This window comes from Rhinoraja longicauda, chromosome 1, assembly GCF_053455715.1.
Source record: "Rhinoraja longicauda isolate Sanriku21f chromosome 1, sRhiLon1.1, whole genome shotgun sequence".
NCBI lineage: Eukaryota > Metazoa > Chordata > Chondrichthyes > Rajiformes > Arhynchobatidae > Rhinoraja > Rhinoraja longicauda.
In genome coordinates, this window is record NC_135953.1 from 75,648,346 (window position 1) to 75,665,435 (window position 17,090).

Sequence of the window (17,090 nt, forward strand, 5' to 3'; positions counted from 1 at the left end):
GAGTCAATTGCGCCCATCAATATTATTGTTTTTTCCTCAGTGTTCGTGTCAAAATGCTCTCGATTTACTTTACTTGACTTGGCACAAGTACTAGATACCCATGAACGCACTGTGAAAGGCAATTGCATACCTTTAATCAAAGTTCACGACCCACTGACAGATTCAGAAGGCCCAAGCTGGCAATTTTTTTCCAAAATCCAGCAGCAAGGTGCAGTCTTGCTGGCACTTGTTGGCAATGCCATTTTAGATACTGCTTCCTTTTAGGCCAGCTACGTTTTTAGAAAAATATTTTGCTTGAAAGTTCATAACTATGCCTTTTATTGGCAAAATCATTTTATCAATGTCAGCTATTTTAATTGTTTACTTCAGTATTAGGTTAACTAAAGCTTTTAGGTAAGAAAGGGAAAGATAAAAGGCGATATGCAGGACAAGTTTTGTTTTTACACAGGATGATACGTTCCTGGAACACATTGCCTGGGGTAGTGATGGAAACAGATAAGATAGTGACATTTAAGAGGATTCAGATAAGCATATGAATATTCAGGGTGGAGGAATGTGGATCGTGTGCAGACAGAAGGGATTAGTTTAATTTGATACATGGGCCTATTCCTCTGCTGTACTATTCTATCTTCTTAACACTGAGTGAAGCTTAGCAATGTACTTCAGTCATTTATTTACTGAAAGCCAGAAAAGGGAGGGAGTGATGGGAACAACAAGGAGAGAAAGTACCTCCACCAAGTCCAATGTCTGAGGCTAGTGCAAAGACAGCAATGCTCCCAACATGGTTAAACCAGATGCAGAAAAGAAACAAAGCTGTTATATCTGCAGAAGATATGAATACAGGAGCAGCAATGGAATCAGTAGAGATATTGTAAATCGGGAAAGAGTAGTTGGACTAGCTCTAACAGGTGGAATACAACCAGCTAGAATTTTTCAGAGAAGTGGGAGGAACAGTGCATATAAATGATAATCAGAATATTATATTAACAAACAATATACTGAATTCAAATCCTTGCCTGCAAAAACATGGCAGAGTTGATAATGTTGATTAAAACAACTGTTTTGCAGATGATCAGATTCGTTCACTCCTACATATCATCCTTGTTTCACACAATGTTGCTAACTAAATGAAACCTTGCATTATAAATTAACTGTTTGATTATGTTTTCTGAATTCTGCTGAAAATTACATAACATAATGTAATTTCTGCTTCTCTCCACAAATGCTGCCTAATCTGCTGAGAAATATTAGCATTTTGTTTTTATACTCAGCACTCTTCTGCCAATTAGGAATGAGTAATAAATGGTACTTTGCCTGAAACATTCTCACCCTGATAAAATAAGTGATAGTGTGTCGTTACACAGCACTATTAAAGGGAACACTGAAGGGATGGGTGCTGGGACCATTGCTGTTTGTGGTTTACACCAACGATTTGGATGAGATTGTACAAGACACAATTAGTAAGTTTACAGATGACATTAAAATAGGTGGTATTGTAGACACTGAAGATGGTTATCAAAAATTACAGAAAGGTCTTGATCAGCTGGGCAAGTGAGCTGGGGAATGGCTATTGAAGATTAATGCAGATGAGTGCTAGGTGTTTCATTTTGAGGTCAAACTAGGCCAGGTAGCGGCACGGTAGCGCAGCGGTAGAGTTGCTGCTTTACAGCGAATGCAGCGCCGGAGACTCAGGTTCGATCCTGACTACGGGTGCTGCACTGTAAGGAGTTTGTACGTTCTCCCCGTGACCTGCGTGGGTTTTCTCCGAGATCTTCGGTTTCCTCCCACACTCCAAAGACGTACAGGTATGTAGGTTAATTGGCTGGGTAAATGTAAATGTAAAAATTGTCCCTAGTGGGTGTAGGATAGTGTTAATGTACGGGGATCACTGGGCGGCACGGACTTGGAGGGCCGAAAAGGCCTGTTTCCGGCTGTATATATATGATATGATATGATATGACCAACACAGTGAAGGGCATGTCCCTGGGGAATGTTGCAGAGTGGAGGAACTCAGTGGTACATATTCACATCAGGAACATATGAGGAATGCAGGTACATACTCCCCTGAAAATGGTGTCAGAGGTAGATAGGGCACTAAAGACTCTTGGTATTTGACCTTTTTCAGAATACTGAGCATAGAAGTTGGGATGTTAAGTTACAGTTGTGCAAGATGTTGGCAAGGCCACATTTGGAGCAGAGTGGTCAGTTTTGGTCCTCATGTTTTAGGAAGGATGTCATTAAGCTCAAAAGAGTGCAGAATTTCAAGGATGTTGTCAGGTCTCGAAGGATTGAATAAGGTCGGAGAGGCCAGGACTGTATTCTTTCGAGCGTAGGAGACTGAGGGGTGATCTTATAGAAGTGCATGAGGGAAATAGATAGGGTGAATGCACAGAGTCTTTTACCCAGCATAGGGGAATTAAGTACTATGTTCATAGATTTAAGTTGAGATGGGCAAGATTAAATAGGAACCCAAGGAGCAAATTATTCACAAGGCAAGTGTTAAGTATATGCAATGAGCTGACAAGGGAGGCTGTTGAAGCAGGTACTATAATAGTATTTAAAAGAGACTTGGACGGATACATACGTAGGAAAGGTTGAGAATAAAATGGGCCAAATATTGGCAAATGGGACTAGTGTAGTTGCGTCATATTGGTCAGCATGGATGGGATGGTCCAAAGGGCTTGTTCTAAACTGTATAAATTGCTGATTCTATGAGCCTATCTGAGACCATGAAATGTTACTACATTGGACCATGAGATATTAAGGCAGTCAACCAGAAACTTGTCAAAGCAAAAGGTTTTTAGGAATATCAGACTAAAGAAGTGAAGGAAAGGACCAAGATGGGAACTCCATAACATAGCACCAGGTCAATTGAGTGCATGACCACCATTGTTGGAGCGGTCAAGTTTGAAGATAAACAAGAGGACAGAACTGACATAGTGTAGAGGTGAGGACTGTATAGCAGGAAGAAAAAAATTATAGGGAACAGAAAGGCTACAAAGGAATTTGACAACAATGTTGATTTTTTTTGGATTTTTTAAAAGAGGCTATATTTATCTGGAAGTTAATTTTCGTTAATGAATACAGAGATGGCAAACGTTGGAATTCCAAAAAAGTGCTGAAATGAAACACCAATGATCAATCTGAACACTGATTTTGTTTGGCCCTCCATATATCCTGCCTGATCTGATGAGTATTTCTAGCACTTTGTTTTTATTTCCAGATTTCCAGCATCTGCAGTTTTTTATTTTTCTATTTGTTTTGGTATGACTTAGAACAAGACACAATTCGGAGGACTAGTTTCATGAGGAAAACAATGGCCTGATAGGATTCTAACCAGTTAAGTCTGAAAGAAAGTACAAACAGAGCTGAAAGATACACAAGCCAAGGATGAAGCAAGAGAGATTTTAAACCTAATGTTACAGATGACTGTTAGTCCAAACTGACAATCAGTGAATCCATTCAATGCTGAACTACATAACCATAACAATCATCGTATGGTGGACTCAAAATACAAATAATTGTTTACCATTGTGATTGCTGAGAAACAAGTGACATTCATGCATAAGAGCCGTTATTAATGACCTAAGAGATTGTTGTAGAAACTATATTCGTATATCTCTGATTCCACTAAAGATATTGGAGAGATATTTGCAAAGAGCAACACGTTTTCCATGTGAAAAGTCAGTTGGATAGGATATAGTGAACCTCACATGCAGAACACCCAAATACAGCAATGATCTGCATTTTTCAGTGCTTAATATGAACCCTATGATCATTTAAAATTATTTATAAGACAAATCCTAGTATTTTACAAAGACCCATTTTGTTCTCTTCAACTGCAGCCTGGTCCATTCAATCTCTCCTGACAGAATATTTCCGCATTCCAGGAACCACACTTATGAACCTTTGTTGCACTCACTTTAAATATATCCTTTTTGCACAAGAATGTGTACATCTAGATGTGGTGTCAACAATGTCTCGATTAGCAGGATTTCTTTATCTCTTCCAAACAAATCTTTTTTCTAACACATAATTTTTGTACCTTATTACTTGCTGCACCTGCATTTAAACTCAATAAACTAATATTCCACTATCACATCTTTTAAAAAAGGCAAGCTGTTCAATTTTCAACTAAACTGATAACCTTGAAATTTACCACACAGCTCGCATCCTTAATCCAATTGTGCCTTTGGCAGAATTGTAACTGTTTCCCAGATTTGTCAACTACTTAGCTGTATTAGTGAGCGCACCTAATGTAATGACACGGATTGTAAAAAGCTAATGATCAAACCAACATTGTTGTAACTCACAATAACTCACATTCATTCCCTACTTTTCAGTTTCTATCCATTAGCCAAACCTCGATCTGTTCAACCCTAATGCTCAATATTTATCAAATAAATTTTGAAAATCCAAACACCAAGTTCACTTATTCACGCTTATCTATTCTACTGGTGATATTTTCAAAACATTGCTTTCTCAGATGCGATTTCCCTTGCATAAATCAGTTTTATGCAGTTATTTGATTTGTCCCAAGGTCATTTACATAAAAGAATTCCACTATTTTGACTAGAACGAACACCAGGTTGTCTTTCTTATTGATTCCCCATTTTCCATCCCTCTTCCTTTCTTGAAAGCCAAAGTTACATCTGATATTACATCTGATATTTGCAATGCTTGTGGAACATATGAAAATCTGGATGACCAAAATACGTGTTTCCACTCGCTCGGCAGCTAAGTTTTAAAATCCTAGTTTGCCCTCAAGAAATGTTATGTTTTAGGCCCATTAAAGCTAAAAGAATAAGCTATTTATGCTATATTCTGTCTTTCTGGATGCCCCTTTCAATTAAGTATTTTCGAGATATAGTCATTTTTGTAATGAACAAGTGTGGCAGCCAACTTATACAAAGCAAGCCTTCTTATAGAGCAACATGACAATCACCTGATTTTAGTTATGTTGATTGACACTTTTACATTGATGAACCACCAGATAGCTCATCCAAAAAAACCCAGCAGCTCCAATGCAGCTAGATTGTCAAATCCAAGATTTCTGTGCTCAAGTCTCTTGAGGTGGGACTTGAAAACAGAAGCTTCGGACTCAAACAAGATTGCAATTCACTAAACCACATCTCTAATGCATTTTTTCTCTGAAAGCTAATCTCCAAATTCTTCATTCTCAGTAGACACTGTTTCCCACTATTTTCAGGTCTTTGTAAAACATCCCTCATTTTGAATCTCATTTCAATAGTCCTGTGGTCATTTACCCAAAAGAATTCTAATATTTAAATTTTAATGCCTCCCATTTTCAAGCTATCCAAGCATGAATGGATTTTCTGGCACCCTTATTCTTTGCAGAATTAACACTCATGTTTTAAGCCTAAAATCTGCTTTATTGTTGAGAAACATTGCATTGGGGATTGCATTTTACGTGAAGATAGCTGTATGAAAATTTAACAAAAAAGGTACAAACCAATAATGCATGTGGACAAAGATAAAGTTAATTGCAGATACTAACATAGATGGATGTAAAATGCTCCCCACTGTTGTGAACTTGCATGGAAGTTCCCTCCTTCCACGTGTAAATACCGTGTGCTGACGGTCTGTGAACGAAGTCTGTTAAATAATGCCACCTTTGTTCCTGATGCAATACATACTAAAAAGAAAAGAAAAACTGTTAGCCTTAAGGGGTATATATAAAGAGTAGGACAAATTGAGCTACCTTAATGAAATTTCAACTTTCACAAAGACAAACTCAATTTCATGAAGTATTTTAAACTGTTGCCTTTTATCAGTCTAGATCTTGCACTAGCTTGGATTGCTGCCCTTTAATTCATTTGTACTATGACGTCTCAAGGAGCAATTTCCCTTTAGGACGTTGTCTCCCAGCTGAAGGTCTTTGGATTATAACGGACTTGCCTTGAGAGCTGTTAGGCTGCATTTCTAGGCCTATTGGCTGCCAAAGCAACGAAGGAGGTTGAACCTCTCTGATATGCACAAACGTTCAAAGTCAGTCAAAATTTGCTGAAAAGTTTATTAAAATGTTAAATTCTGATATAGTAACAAAATTAATACACTGGAATAATCAGTAAATAAAAAAGGTATTTTTAATTCAATCCAATTAAATCAAGAGGGCTACCTTCTATTTTCTATTGCTGCACAGCAGTTCCCCCCCCCCCCCCCCCCCCCCCACTGCACTGGACTGCTGCTCAACTGCTGGTGAAGATGTTCACTGGGGGACTATTTCAGGAATACAGTAGCCTAAAACAGATGACCTGCTCAACACAAGTCTGAAGAAGGGTCTCGACCCGAAATGTCACCCATTCCTTCTCTCCAGGGATGCTGCCTGTGGTTACTCCAGCATTTTGTGCCTACCTTTGCTTTACATAAGTTCTGAACTACTGCTTTAACACGAGTCCTAAACTTCATTCACATTCCTCCGGATAAAGTTGGAATATCCGAGCAGATCATCTACGCTAAATGAACAATTTGGGTCAATAAATTAGCATTAAATGTTACACAAAACACACTCGTGGTGTTCCAACATCAATATCAAATTTTATTTCATTACTATCTGCAGTTTATTGAATTTGTTTCTTTTTTATGTTTACATTCTCAGTTATTTTGCTTTCAAAGAATTATCACAAACTGAATTTATCCAAAATTTCCAAATTTTCCTGTATCATTTAGAATGCATTTTCCACTCCATCAATGGTCTGGGAGTGAACACAAGGCTCATATCAGGAAGAGCCAAGTTTTAATCTTATATCGACAAATTAGCTGTTAAGCTAGGCATTGGCACAAGGAATTTTAATAGGCCTCACCACGTGTTTATGAAAAAACAGTCATGTCAAGCTAACACTGAGTTTAGCATTAAGCCACCTTAACAAAGCTGAAATCAATGTGAACCAGGGCAAAGATATGTACCAACTAGAGTGACACAGCACAAAATAAATGTCTTTTTTAGGAGGACAGTCACCTTGTCTGAGAAACACTTCAGTTCTTTAGATCTATGTTGTAGGCTAACCATTTTCAGCTGTTGCATCAATCTCATGTACAGAAGGGGATGTTTGACATTGATTGCATGTTTAGTTAAGCCCCCGACCACTCAACATGGAGAAGCAGCAATCAGGATCACATTGAGGATCTTGACGCCAATGCATTGGATACACACAACCACTCTGTCAGGCAACTCCAGTCCTTTCTATCGACAAGTCACCCATTGGTTTTACTGGCCACCTCAGAACCCAGAAAACCACAATGGAAGCAAAAAACATCTTCAATTCCGAGCAAATGCCCAATTGGCAGGAGGAGCTTTCATGATCATCTCATCAGATAATCAAACATCTGTGCCTAAACAAGTAAAGATCAAAACAACATTCAGATCTTTGCTTATAGGTAGCAAGATAACATCTACACCACTTAAGGGAACAATTCTAACAAATAATTTAATCACCTCCCTTCAATAACTTTATATGATTTAAAAAAAATTAAATCAACATCTAGAAATGACCATTGATCAGAAACTTAATTTGATCAGCCTCAAAATTATAATAGTCGATCACTAGCTTTAATGAGCAGTTCATTCCACGATGCCTTTTGGAACAAGCTAGGCGAGTGATGGAATACCTTTACTTTCCAAGCAAATTAACAGCTCCCTCAAGGCTCTCAATATAGAAAACAGTACACTTGATTGTTATCCAATCTACACAAACATACACCCTGCTTTGTATTACAATGCCAGCATATAAAAACTAACTGCATGTCTTTAGTTTTGCTTTTGATGATTTCAATTATACAGAAATTTATCAAAAACTAAAAATGAAAATGTAAATAATATGCACAATTTCTTTTGTCCCTGAAATTGTAGACCTGATGAAAAACATTGATGACCAAAATAATTTTCAACGTAATTTCCTCAAACCTGAAGCTATAGGATGACTATACAAGTTTCTGAAGAGAAGGACAAACAGGAAAAAAAATTGCAGATGCTTTAAGTCTGAAATAAAAACTGGGAATGTTGGAAGCTCTCGGCAGGTCTGTGGAAAAACAAGTATCAAGGTTGAGTTTGAAACCGTTCTTCAGACAAAAGGTCTTTGGCCTATAATATTAATTATTTCTCTTTCCACAGATACTGGCTGTCCAACTGAGTGCTTCCTGCATTTTATGATTTTATTTCAAAAGAACCATTATCTAGGCCTACATAATGTTACATTTCAAAAATTAGCAAAGGTTTGTAGTAAAATGTCACTACTAATTACATTTCAAATTGGGCAGCCAAATGTGTATATACTTACAGTCTGCATTTTTCAAGGACTGTTTCTTTTTGGAAGGTTTGGAGATTACTTTGATCCGTTTGCTGTGAAAGACGCCAATGTCATCACTATTACCATAAAACATTTTTACTGATAACATGAAGTGCTTTCTCTTGTCGGAGTCAGATATGTACAATGTTTTGGCTGTGCAATAATTCTGCAAAAATAAAAAGGACAAAAGACTGCACAATTAAGCAAATAAAAGCAGAAGCAACAGCCCTGTGTGAATGAGGCAAGATGAAGCTACATGGAACTAAACAAATTATGCAAAATCATTTGACTTAAAACGTTAAAAAACATTTTGTTTAATGAAATAATTAAGTATCTTAGATTTTCTTCACTACATTCCTGGGACCATTAAAAGGCTATTCAATATAATGGGTGAAGGAGCATTATATGAATGCAAATATTCTGAATAAAAAACAAATTGGGATCACATGGATAGCATCAATGCAATGCTAAAATGGTGCTAGTTGGTGGAGAATGGATTCAAATCCGACTCAGAAATTTCTCATTTATAACAAATGAGGGCCATCTTAGCCTATAGAGCCCACACCAGTTTCCAGAAGCGACACATTGGTGCCATTACCCCTCCTCTTTTGTCTTCACCTATGCATCTTATTTTCTGACACAAACCCAATAAACAGCACTTTTATTAAGTTGCTTCTCAAACTTTGATTGAAATGAGTGAAATTTGGCTAATCTCTCCATTTTTCTCATTACAACAGTCTCATTAATTGTTAGATTCAAGTATAAGAAAATTATTACTTATTTTGCTTGAAATTAACAATATAAATTGCAGTGGCGCATCAATAGAGTTGCTGCCTTATAGTGCCAGAAACCTGGGTTTGATCCTGACTACAGTTGCTGTCTATAAGGAATTTGTATATTCTCCCTGCAACTGTGGGTTTTCTCCGGGTGCTCGGGTTTCCTCTCACACTCCAAAGACGTGCAAATTCTGTAAAGTATTCCTAGTGTGTAGGATAGAACTAGTGTACCGGAGATCACTGGTCGGCATGGACTCAATGGGCCGAAAGGCCCGTTTCCACTAAATTCAAAAAATTCCATCCAGTGAAATATTCTTAATGGCTGCTCAACTTTGAGACTTTACTTTTCTTTCCCTTGTATATTGGATGCTCAAGTTCAAAGTAATAGGATTAAACCAATGAATAAAACCATCCCAATCAGAACAAAATCTCTTAAAAATTTACAGAATCTTCACTGTTAACTGACATTGGGTGTGCTACATAAACCTTTTGAAGTGATAACATGGATGTTTACATATAGTGGCATACAATGACAATAAAAAAGAAAACTTGATGTACACTAGTTGCTGAAGCAGGAGTAGTGTCAGAGCCAGGGATTGGCATTACATCTGTAGGAGCCATTTCGAGATTGTATAGAAACTGCCATTACAACATCTTTAACATTGGAAATCAAATTATATTTTCATCTGCTGAATTCAATAGTGTTAAGATTGAATTTGAGTCTATCCTTTTCCCTCAACATCCTCCTACTGTGGAGAGACTAAATAAATCTTCAATATCACCAACTCAAAAATGACAAATTACCAATATACAGAACTAAAGCAATCTTTTATTGCTCCCACTTATTATAACAAAATGTACACAATATTCTAACGTCATGATAACTGGAATTGGTTTGCCTTAATACCATAGGAGTGTGTCATAACTATCGGGTGTCCCTGGCTGTTCAATTAACATAAAATTTATAACCATTTTCCCCCATTCCCACAATTTGTAAAGACAAATTCCTCTTCCTTTCTTACCCCCAACAACATATACAGATTTTGTTATGCTTATTCAGAATGATACTGCATTCTGATGCAAAAATGACAGATATCATACACAAAACAATTTTAAAAAATCAGCTAATTCTAGCCTTAAAGAAACCATTAGAAATTAATTCTGATGAAAAGTTAGAACTGTAGCATTAGTACTCTGTCTGTCAAATATTGTTTAATCCAAATTCCTAGCATTTATAGATTTTGCTTATCACACCCAAATAATACAATTGTTGTAAAAGCCAATAAGTGATAAATTTAAGCTTTCAAATCTAAAGCGGGTTCTCTTCAAGTTTCACCTTTGCAAAAATAAAATGAAAAAAGATCATAAAATAAGTTGCATTACAAACAAATGCTTTGCAAAATTTAATTATGAGCTTCCCAGTTATATATATTTGAAACCAGCAATATTCTAGAAACAAACTTTGAATCATCAATGAAAAATTTCAATATCAAAAACGATGTCATGTAAAAGAAAACTTTGATAACGATTTTGTTTGTGTAAATAATCGCGAACATGAGTTTTCCAATATAGGAAGATTGAGTTACAATTAATTTGCAAAATGAAAGGTATTTTCAGGTGGGACTGAGATTCACATGCACCTCCCCGAACCTAATTTGCTGCATACAGTGTACCCGACGTGGCCTCCTTTACAATTAGTCTATGCAAGACCAAGCACAGACTAGGCAACCGTTTAACTGAACACTTGCTCTTGGTGAACAAAGACTAATTGGATCTCCCAGTCACTAACCATTTTAACTTCCCTTCCCATACCAATCTGTCCTGGGAAGCTTCCTTTGCCAGAGCAAGGCCACACGTAAACTGGAGGAACAGCACATCATATTCTGCTGGGGTAGCTTACTTGAACATTGAATTCTCCAATTTAGATGAATAATCCACAAGACCCATTCCCTTCCCATTGAACCACTTTCCCTTCCTCTGGCTTCACATTCTGAGCATCTCCTCTCCTTATCTCACAGCCAATTGTCTTCTTCCTACCTCTGGCCTTTGTTCAGCCATCTGCCAATCAAAACCCTCCTCACCTGTATTCACCTATCACTTGCCAGGCTTCATCCAGCCTCCACATCTCTTCGAATTTCCTTCCTCTACTACAATCTGTCTGAAGAAGGGTCCAGGCCCAAAACGTCACCTATCCAAGTTCTCCAGAGATGCTGCCTGACCCGCTGAGTTACTATAGCACTTTGTGTCCTTTTTAAAAAAAATAGCACCTACAGTTCTGTGCGTTTGGGTATTTTAAAAGTATAATTGGAAGGGTTTTTTTGCACATATATTTGCTAAATATGATCTATTGTAAAAGATGAAGAGACCTGTTAGCAGTCAGCCTTTTAATTTGATTCTTAATGTTATGAGAAAAAACAAAGTTTTTGCCAACTTCTGGAGAAAGAGATTGCTACCATTTTGTACCAAGACATCGAGATCAAGAATGAGAAAATAGGGGAATTTGCTGCCATCACTTTATCTGGACAGGGGCAGAAAAGAGGCACACAGTCAGCATACCTACCGACTGCCTCACAGCTCCCGCTACCCAGATTCAACCCCAATCACCGATGCAACAAAGTGGAGTTTGCATATTCTCCATGCCTAGAAAAGGTCAATGAGCCACTATTAAATGTCCTTTGCACCTGGAGTTGTGGAATTCAGGAGAGTCGATGGGAATGTGTGAAATAAAATTGGGAATATTTAAATGGAAGGGAAGGTTGAGGGTTTACACACATGCCTTCAACAACAAGACAGTAAAAAGAGTCAACAACTTCAAGTTCCTGCGCATGCACCTCTATGATGATCTGCACTAGGTCCAACATATCGATGTAATTAAAGAAAGCTCACCATTAGTTCCACAGGCACCTCATGTTTTATACGGGGTCTAGAGCTTGAAAACCATCACGAAAATCAAAAACCATGTGTATCAACTGGATGCCAGTCACTGCAACAACTACACTGCCATACGCTGCCAGGCATAAATTTGAGCACATTATTCTGGAACTCATAATTAGGCAAGTGTGTTACTCTAAAAACATGTAAAGCAAGCACATGTAAAAGGTGAGGGGCCTGTACTTTCTCAGAAATTTGTGGAGATTTAGCATCAAATACTAATTAGTCACCGAATACTCGATTGAGTACAGTGGAGAAGGTTGCATTGCCTTGTTTTATTCATTTGAAAGTTCAAGACTGAAGGAGAAAGAGGTGGATATTGCACCATCCATCAAGGGTGTGGATCCCACTATCATCCAAGAGATCTGCAGGAAGTGCTGCCTCAAAGCAGCAGGCTCCATCAGAGACTCACACTCCTCTAGCCACTCTCTTATGTCACTGCTGCTGTCGGGAAGATGTTACAGAAGGCTGAGAACCATTACCCCCAGGGTGAAGAACAGCTTCTTTTCATCAACCATTAGGTTCTTGAACCAACCTTCACAACCCCAGCCAGAACCCTGTCCTGCATGAACTACTGTGGACTTTGTACAAAGTTGCACTTCGTATTTTGGCTTGCACTTATGGTCTGGTCACCCCGAGTACATCCGATAATTTATTGTGTTTTTTTTGTTGTGTTGTTGCGTTTATTGCGCTTGTATAGCTACATCAAGAATTACATTATTCCGATCCCAGTGATAATTAAATACTTGGCTCACTTAGGTATTCAACAGTGGATATGGACATGGTGGCAAAATGAACTATTTCCATGCCGTCTGAATCACTTGGCAAACCCATGTAAATGCCGGAGATTCTACTTTCTGATATTATCAGAAACTAATTCTCGTCACCGAATAGTTAGCTTTTCCTCTTATTCCTCAAAAAGATTTTAATACAACAATGAGAATAAAAACATACCATTTTATGAAGTGACAGGGAAAAGCCTGTCTATCAACTAGTTTTTTTAAAAAACAATCAGATCACTGGTGCAAGACAACAACTAATGCCACAAAAGGCAATTTCTTCAAATATTGAAAATATATTCAGTAGCACAAGACTTCTGCATGCAAGTAGAGAAACCATGTCTTTTGAACACTCAGTTTTTTTGGATTTGAAGATATTGTCTGAAATGGTGTACACAGTTGCACAAAACATTGGTTAGGCTGCATTTGACTATAATTAAACTACGATACGATAAACTTTATTAATCCCCGGAGGGAAATTGGTCTGCCTAGAGTGCAGAGAAGATTCACAAGGATATCCCCAGGATTTTAGGGCTTGAATTATGATAGGCTATTTTCACTGAAGAAAAGGAGGATGAAAGGTGACACGCATTTGGAAAAGAATGGGGTAATTAGTGACTCAACACCGTTCTTTCCGCAGCAGGTCATGTCTTAAAAGCTTGATTGAGTTTTTTGGAGAGGTGATGAAGGTGATTCTTGAGGGTAGGGCAGAGGAAGTTGTCTACATAGTCTTCAGTAAAGCATTTGATAAAGTCCCTCATGGTGATACACAGGGTGCACAGTGACTTGGTAGCATGGATTCAGAAGTGCTTTACCCATAGAGGACAAAGAATACGTAGAAGGGTGTTATTCTGGCCGGTGGTCTGTGACCAATAATGTTCTGCAGCTATCTGTGCCAGGACCTCTGTAGTTTGTGACTCTATGTCAATGACTTGGGTGAAATTGTAGTGGGGTAGTTAGTAACTTTACTGTCTATACTAACATTGGTGAACCTGCGGAGAATGAAACTGTCAAAGGATACAGTAAGATATAGACCAGTTACAGTTATGGGAGGAGGAATGGCAGGCATATTTTAATCAGGCTATTGTGAGGTGTAACAAGTAGAAAAAGTGGTAAAGAAGACATATGATATGTTTCCCTTCACCGGTCAGAGCATTAAGGAGGAGGAGGGGGCAGCAGTGAAGTGGAGAGCGGACAAAGTCAAAGAAGAAGCGGCAGCTAGTGAGAGTGGAGGAAACCCCACGGTGAACGAGTGCGCCCCAGCAGCCTGAAGACAGCACTGTTCCTAGAGGCTACAACGTGAACCACAACAACAGCTGCGCTAACCAGTTTGCACAATGGGTAAGAGGACCTTGCTGATGTACCTTGCGAGCCAGGGCAGGGAAGGCCATGCGAGTCGGGATGGCGTCAGCAGGTCCATCCGCTATAACCAAAATCCGTTATAAAGGGGTCCAGTCAAACAAAGGGTTACTGTATACAGTAACCTTTCTCCCTCCCATTGGAATTATACCTCCATCTGAAACATTCTGGAATACTCTTTATAAAAGTTAGAATCCTTTCTGATCAGATAATCCATGCTGGAATCGCATTCTCATCTTTGTATTCCTCAATTGACCTCTAAATAACTTAATTCACCTAAAGAGTGACGTCTGGGGGGGGGGGGGGGGGGGGAGATCGATAATCAACCTATCTATTATCTATCTATCTCCCTCCCTACTGATGTCAGTCTGAAGAAGGGTCTCGACCCGAAACGTCACCCATTCCTTCTCTCCAGAGATGCTGCCTGACTCGCTGAGTTATTCCAGCATTTTGTGTGTATCTTTGGTTTAAACCAGCATCTGCAGTACCTTCATACATAATTCACTTAAAGAATTGGAGCAGTTTTAGCAATATGTCAATTACATTTTAATCATCCTCTAACTAGTTGTTACTGAATTGCTTCTAAAGTTACATGATACAGATCAAAGAACATTCATAACATCCCACCTTGCTGAATAAATTTTGCCCCAATTTTTACTGAAGACAGTTTGATCACATTAAGTGTTTCTTCAATGTACAATATAAACTAGTTTTTAAAACTAGAGAAAAATTGCAAACAAAAACATTCTATTAGCACCTGAAGCACAAGGTCATTATTGGTGTTTAGCAATGTCTTTGGTCAACTAAAGAACACATATTCTTACCTTTCCTTCCAAGTTAAGTTGCTGCATTTCTTGGTCACTATTTCCAATCCCAATAAATGCACATGGCTGTGATTCCTGCTCATTGCATCCATCTCGTTCCATTTGATCTTTCTTTTTCTTCCATCCACTTCCCATTAGATATACACATGGAGGAGGACAGAAGAATCTGCAAAATAATGTGTAAAATCTATGTCTTAGGGTTGATGAAGACAATGGCATTTGCACTAGATGCCACAAGTTAGCGCTTTCTACATTCCATAATTTAATCTTGAATCTTGAATAACTTTATTGTCATTCGGTACAAATACCGAACGAAATTACAGCAGTCACAAAACACAACAAGAAAAGAAAAAGTACACAGGACACACGACCCCATTGTAATGCTCACAATGATAATTTTAGTGCCAAGATTAGTGTTTGACCCAGCCAGTTGACTGTGCCTGAGCCCCTCTGTCAGTGGACCATCAACTTCCTGACAGACAGGAAGCAGCATGTGAGACTGGGAAAGCACATCTCGGACCCGCAGATCCTCAGCATAGGAGCACCGCAAGTCTGCGTACTCTCCCCTCTCCTTTACTCTCTCTACACCAACGACTGCACCTCCACAGACTCCTCTGTCAAGCTCCTCAAGTTTGCGGATGACACAAGCCTGATTGGACTGATCCAGGATGGGGAGGAACCTGTCTACAGACGGGAAGTGACACAGCTGGCGTCATGGTGCCATCGCAACAACCTGGAGCTCAAAGCTCTTAAGACAGTGGAACTAATTGTAGACTTTCGAAGAGCTCCCCCACCCCTCCCCCCACAACACAACAGTCACATCTGTGGAGTCATTAAAGTTCCTTGGAACCATCATCTCCAGAGACCTTAAATGGGGGGGCCACCATCGACTCCACAGTCAAAAAAGCCGAAAAGAGGATGTACTTCCTGCGGCAACTGAGGAAACACAATCTGCCACAGGCAATGATGGTCCAATTCTATACTGCTATGATTGAGTCCGTCCTCACCTTCTCCATCATGGTCTGGTATGGCTCAGCCACCAAGCACGACATCCGGAGGCTGCAACGGATTGTTCGATCAGCTGAGAAGGTTGTTGGCTGCAACCTTTCCCCCCATTGACGAACTGTACACTGCAAGGGCCAGGAAGCGAGCAGGCAAGATCATCTCTGACCCCTCTCACCCTGGCCACAAAATCTTTGAAGCACTTCCCTCTGGAAGGCGACTCCGCACTGTCAAAGCAGTCACAGTCAGACATAAAAACAGCTTTTTTTCCACGAGTAGTAGTTCTACTCCATAACCAAAGTCTGTAGTCCCTTTTTTGCTCTGGTTTATCTTCATCTACATGTTCAGACCATAATGTCGTATCCTTATTGTTTTGATATGGTTAGGCTTCATTCTTAATTGTTAACTGCATGTTTGTGTTGTCATTTGTGAGCGGAGCACCAAGGCACATTCCTTGTATATGCACATACTTGGCCATTAAACATTCATTCATTCAAAACTTATTCAATTCAAGTGGGTCAATATGATTGAACTAAAATTTCCATCCTGGTTATGATACTTCCCAACAATTGCCCTTTCCTATGATCTATATTACTTTCGTGAAATTAGATAAATTACAATTAGTGTTATTAAAGAGCATCTGTAGCAAATGACTATCTTTTTTTAACTAAGTATACACATTTCAAGACCATTTTGACAAGCGCACGTATACTATTTTTAGAGTTTGGCATCTTCATTGCATTTCAACCAGCGAGGACAAATGAGCTAAGACAGTGATTGTTTCTTTTTGCAAATGCTGCCTGACTTGCTAAGTGTTACCTGTTTATATTTCAAAGTATCATTTTACTGGCGAACAGTCATTGGTATTAAACATTTTTAACTCTCTCATACAAGTGAAATCTTATAGAATATTAAAGAAATGCACCCTGCTTTACCAAACTAACTTGATAACTGAGTAATCAGGAGCTAGACATGTATATTTAAAAAATATTATTCTTAACACGCATCCATTAAATAATTGTCCTGGTATATTCTTGCTGCTTGTTTATGTTTTGGCTGTCAGTACTTCATAATTTCAAATATCAGAAAGCCTTTGATAAACTGCCACATGTG

General features: G+C 38.6%; 1 protein-coding gene across 2 annotated transcripts in view; it reads right to left on the minus strand.

The window, feature by feature from the left end:
* Positions 1 to 17,090, minus strand: part of rbpjb (recombination signal binding protein for immunoglobulin kappa J region b) — a 92,657-nt gene that overhangs the window by 25,181 nt on the left and 50,386 nt on the right. For both annotated transcript variants that reach the window (XM_078400444.1, XM_078400435.1), the window contains exons 4-6: positions 14,976 to 15,141; positions 8,298 to 8,472; positions 5,519 to 5,656 (exon numbers count right to left, since the gene is read on the minus strand). In XM_078400444.1, the coding sequence (XP_078256570.1) occupies positions 5,519 to 5,656; positions 8,298 to 8,472; positions 14,976 to 15,141 (479 nt within the window). The remainder of the gene's footprint in view (positions 1 to 5,518; positions 5,657 to 8,297; positions 8,473 to 14,975; positions 15,142 to 17,090) is intronic.